This window comes from Phycodurus eques, unplaced genomic scaffold (genome assembly GCF_024500275.1).
Source record: "Phycodurus eques isolate BA_2022a unplaced genomic scaffold, UOR_Pequ_1.1 contig_353, whole genome shotgun sequence".
Lineage (NCBI taxonomy): Eukaryota > Metazoa > Chordata > Actinopteri > Syngnathiformes > Syngnathidae > Phycodurus > Phycodurus eques.
The window spans coordinates 1,015-6,244 of NW_026904350.1; the positions used below are offsets into that span (position 1 = coordinate 1,015).

A 5,230-nucleotide genomic window follows, 5' to 3' on the forward strand; every position below is an offset into this window, starting at 1 on the left:
TACTGCTCATTGATGCACCAGAGAGAAGAGAGAACTTTTTTACCCCCATTATGTTATTTGTGTGTCTCATTGCTGAAAAGTAAATCTGACAATATTCAAAGTATATTAAACTTAATGAGGAATCACAGAGCTTTCTGTTGCTAATTAACCGATACGGGATGACGGTGAACTTTGATCTTGACGCGCCTGTTATTTGTTTTTATAAGCATCAGAATTTTGTTTCTTGAAATACGTTTCATCCTGAAGAGTTCATCTACCGTTTTTTACTTTTTAAATAAAGTATTCAGCGAATTATACATCAAACAATAACACGCTTAACCCGGGAATGAAAGAAGTGTGTCAATGAAGTATGCAGTTCTGTACATAAAGGACTGTAAAACTGAAACCGGAAATGGAAGCAATTTTATTTTAAAATCATTCTTCTTAGTTACAGGCCTGGCGGCACGGTGGGCGACTGGTTAGAGCGTCTGCCTCGCAGTTCTGAGGTCTGGGGTTCAATCCCTGACCCCGCCTGTGTGGAGTTTGCTTGTTTTCCCTGTGCCTGCGTGGGTTTTCTTCGGGGACTCCGGTTTCCTCCCACATCCCAAAAACACGCATGGTAGGTTAATTGATGACTCTAAATTGCCCGTAGGTGTGAATGTGAGTGCGAACGGTTGTGTGTTTGTATGTGCCCTGCGATTGGCTGGGCACCAGTTCAGGGCGTACCCCGCCTCCTGCCCGATGATAGCTGGGATGGGCTCCAGCACTCCCGCGACCCTTGTGAGGATATGCGGCTCAGAAAATGGATGGATGGATGGAGTTCCGGGCCTGACGGTGGAGGTTGAAGTCTGCAGGATGGTAGATGATAATCGTGACTCTGTTCCTTTTGTCCTTCTCTGTTTTTGTTTTAGGTTTTCAGGTTATTCGTTACGCCGTGATTTATGGTCCAAATCGTCAAAAGCTGTTTTTTTCCCATCTGGTTACTTGGCTGGCAGCTCCCCTTAGTGCATGGTGGACCGGTCTGGACAACATGACCCAGCAGTTTCCATACTGTAGTGGTTACCAAGTTCGCCTCACATGTGAAAGGTCCCTTGTTCGAAATTGGCTGGCTCTGTATTTCTGCCATGATTAACTATGGGTAGAGATTTGTCCTAGAATGATTTCCACAAATAAATCCATGATTTACACACGTTTCTTAAATGTTGTGTGTGCATTTATCATAACTTGACATGATGATGATGTACAGTTACATGGTATCATTTGTCAATATTTATTTCTGCTTGTCGATTTTTGAAGATGCGTTTGTGGATCAGTGGGCAAGCGTGTGTATTTTTATACAAACGTAACGCAGTTTTCAAGATATTCTCACGCACACACACTGTAAAATAGATGATTGAGAGCTTTCCACTTTTTATTTGAACACTGTAATAATAAGCTGGTTTTTGTATCTTGCTGAGAGATGAGGAAGGCGATTTCTTTTAATTTTCCTTACTAATGATGGGGCTGACGGTTTTCCACCTTGTGCAGCCACAGTCGGCTTACCGGGGATTTCGGCAGGGTCTGACCATCGACTGTTGGATCCCCATAAAAATGACTCTCAGTCAAGTCATCATCCTGATAGGAAACTGCAGCACTGGCATCAGAGGATGTCAATATTGATTGGATCAAAGGCTTTTGACAAGTCCAAAACAGGTGGGCTGCCATAGGTTTTCCAGGTGGTGGGTCACTTAGTGGAGGGTCTCTCCTCTTTGTCTCATTTGCATGTTTAGGTTGCTGTATATTTTACCCTGTGTCCCTTTTCATTTTGTAGTGTGTGTGACCTGTCGTCCCCCGCACCCTGAATGAATCTCCGAAAGTGGATATTCTCTGACTGGAGCTGTCGGCCTTGTCAAAACGGGCATTGTAAATAATTGGCAATAACAATTATTTTTTACTTTTCAAATAAACTGCTTGAAGCAAGCACACTTGGCTTCTTATTTGGAAACTTCGACATGCGGACAGTCGCAGCAGGGATTCGAACCTGTTCTACCTCCAGAGCCAAAGCCACCCCAACATAATCCCATTGGTATCGCAAGACAAGTCCAGATCTGTGTGACAGACCACCAAGGACTCAACGAAGAGGTTTGATGAAGATATGATATTTTATTTCAAAATAAAAATCTCTGAAAACTGCATATTTTGCTGTCATTACCCCTGACTGAAAAACTCTGTTAAATCTTTTTAATGAGATATCGCAACACCGGTCCAGTTCTGGGGGACACAACTCCTCCCCAGGTCTCCAACAAAAGAGGTCCCATCCAAATCTGGTGTGGCATTTCAAAATAAAAGTCCCTCAAATTGGTATATTTTACTGTCATGAACACGGATTTCAAAAATTCATGACAAAATCTGTGAGTTAACAATTAAATGAGATAAAAACAACAACTAGATGATCAGCTTTGTTTGTCTGAGGTACTGAAATCACATCCTGTAACGCCTATTTTGTGAATCCATTTGTAGAATCTCGACAATGTTTTCTCTCCCTGTCACAAATGAGCTGTTTTCTTTCTGTCTCATATTTCTTCCAATCATTCCGTTCTCCTGTTTCCTCTTGTTGACTTTGGTGCTTTGCCATTTTAACTCACGTAGTGTTTAACCCACAGTGTCCAAATCGTCATCTCGATGTCATCTGACTTGCACTTGCTTTTCTCATCCCTCCAAAGTGTTGCGATCGTCGTGTGAAAATGTGTGCAAGGACAGCAGAGTACGAGGAGGAACTTTGGGGCCCAAAAGAGGAGAAGGAGCCACAACGTCAACTGCTGGACGCTGCGTTCAATCTGCAGCCTCGAATTGTGCTACGCAGAGCAGGTGGGTTCACTTCTCTCTCACTGGTTTTATGAAATACATTCTAATTTTCATATTATTCCTGGGTTTTTCTGATGAGCACTGTCTGACGTTACATATCATTTTTTTAAATAATATCCAATAGCGTGTAGTCTGATGGCATCCCCTCATGATGATGTGGATTGAGGGTTGTAGGCCAAATTTCAGAAGATCTGAAAGGCTCGTGGCCATTGTTGCGTGATCAAAGTGTAACAGTGTTCCACAACCTACACGACTTGTTTGGAAAATTGCCAGCAAGATTTTTGCCCTTTTTGTGTCTTGTAGGCAAGTTGAGTCAACATTTGTTCATGCCAAGTCGAATCACTCTCGTAACCAAGTACAGTAAACCCTCCGCTATCGCGGTTCATCTATCGCAGTTTTATTACTGTACACATTATTCTTTACTGTACTCAAGTACATTTTTAGGTGTCTATACTTTTTTTTTTACTTTCACTCTTTAAATTTGAAACCTGTGATTTCTCTTCCTTACTTTGTCACAAATAGCATTACTTTTTTCAACTTCTAAGGATGATGACGTGTAAAATTGAAGGGTCGCCCAACTTTGCTGCGTTCCGCTGTTCTACGATTTTGCGTCACCCCATTAGTCCCATTAGGCTCTCTGGTTGAAGGCGCTAACGTGGAAACAGGATCGAGGACCAAGGAGCTTATCAATATTGGAAACAAATTAGATTTGACCCATTTGTGTTTGTCTTCTTTTGTCTTGCAGGCGTCAGTGAAAATCTTCATTCTGAGCGGCAGCAGTCAGTGTCCCCTCACATCAAAGAGGCAGGGGAGGATGAAGAGGTTCAACACATCAAAGAGGAGGAGGAAGAGTTCCTTCACATGAAAGAGGAAGAGCAGGAGGACATCATCAAGGTTCCATCCACTGGTGTCCCTTTGAAGAGTGAAGATGAAGGTCGAAGTGTGGAGAGACGAGGGGCGGAGCCACCAAACAGCAACAGCTCAAGTGATGGAGACCACTGTGGAGGATCACAAACAGACGGTGATGATGATGATGTTGTTGATGAACAGTTGGAAGGTGATATGACATGTCACACTTCCAGTAAATGCTGGAAATGTTCGAAATGTAGGAAAACCTTTGCTTCTAAGAGCAATTTTAAACAACACATGAAAATCCACACTGGTGAGAAGCCTTTTGCATGCTCAGTTTGTGGTCAAAGATTCACTCGGAAGGGACACTTAAAAATACACACAAGAACACACACTGGTGAGAAGCCTTTTGGCTGCTCAGTTTGTGGTCAAAGATTCTCCCTAAAGGAAAGCTTAAATAGACACACAAGAACCCACACTGGTGGGAAACCTTTTGCATGCTCAGTTTGCGGTCAAAGATTCTCTCAAAGGGGACATTTGACAGGTCACGCAAGAAACACACACTGGAGAGAAACCTTTTGCCTGCTCAGTTTGTGGTCAAACCTTCTCTCAGAAGGGAACCTTAAAAATACACACAAGAACCCACACTGGTGAGAAACCTTTTTCCTGCTCAGGTTGTGGTCAAAGATTCTCTCGTAAGGCTCGGGTGAAGACACACAAGTGTCCTGGTGAGACAAGCAGTGATCAAGAAGCTTTTAATGCAAATGTAAATGTTTAATATAAAAGTAATGACTATGTTACTGACAGAAATCTACATGCTTGTATTCTGTGTACCAGCTTTTATTGTATGTATCTTGTTAAATATATTGTAGAAGTTATCATTTATTTGCTTAGCTTGCATGAGTATTATGGACGATTTTGATAAAGGAAGATGTCTCGCCTTCAAGAAGATGACTCAGCAGGAATCATCAGAGAGAAGGACGTGGCCGGGACGTGGCAGGTGTTGGTGCCATGTTTTCACCTTGAAACCCTCCCCTTAGTGTGTTGTGTCTTGTAGCTTAGTACGTTATGTCTTGTAAACTTAGAAACCTCCCTATTTTCAAATAAATGCAGGAGCGACGGGAGAGATTGTTTCGAGCGTGATGAGAGGCTGTAACCTGAACAATCTCCCATACGCCCTCCTCATGAGAAAAAGAAACCAGCGTCTTCATTCCTTTTGTGTCTATTTTTTTATAACGTTGGGTAAGATAAATCCAACATTAAATTGGTCCTTCGAGCCGGATGTCAACACACCCGAGGGTTCCAGTTGTGGAGCCGACATCCAGTTAAGAGACCGCGGCCACGGCAATTGAGACCCTTTCCGGGGCTGGTCTTCGTTCTGCTCAACTGGGATCTGAAGGTTGACAACAATCCACAGGTTTGAAGACGACTTTGGTGAGTTAAATTTAATAAAACAAAATTTTTTTCGGAAAAAGAATTAAAGAGTGAGTGAATTGCGTGACGAAGAAGTCCGCGACAGAATAAACCTTGTGTAATACTAGTCACTGGCAAGTGGTAG

At 42.6% G+C, this 5,230-nt stretch overlaps 1 protein-coding gene across 2 annotated transcripts; it reads left to right on the top strand.

Moving 5' to 3' along the window:
* The first annotated feature begins 1,616 nt into the window (after positions 1-1,616).
* Positions 1,617-4,844, top strand: LOC133398827 (zinc finger protein 135-like). Of its 2 annotated transcripts, XM_061670033.1 has the most exons (4): positions 1,617-1,671; positions 1,790-2,100; positions 2,682-2,826; positions 3,569-4,844. In XM_061670033.1, exons 3-4 carry the CDS (start codon positions 2,703-2,705, stop codon positions 4,324-4,326), a joined length of 882 nt encoding a protein of 293 aa, XP_061526017.1. In that variant the 5' UTR covers positions 1,617-1,671; positions 1,790-2,100; positions 2,682-2,702; the 3' UTR covers positions 4,327-4,844. The 2 variants fall into 2 exon arrangements, with proteins under 2 accessions (XP_061526017.1, XP_061526018.1); XM_061670034.1 differs by lacking the exons at positions 1,617-1,671; positions 1,790-2,100 and having other exon boundaries at positions 2,111-2,826.
* Positions 4,845-5,230: the final 386 nt, after the last annotated feature.

What these genes read in the sequence shown, in the direction of transcription:
- LOC133398827 (XM_061670033.1), top strand. Translation starts at nt 2,703, where the DNA reads ATGTGTGCAAGGACAGCAGAGTACGAGGAGGAACTTTGGGGCCCAAAA. An exon ending in AATTGTGCTACGCAGAGCAG is followed by an intron (nt 2,827 to 3,568) that starts GTGGGTTCACTT and finishes TTTGTCTTGCAG; the next exon opens with GCGTCAGTGAAAATCTTCAT.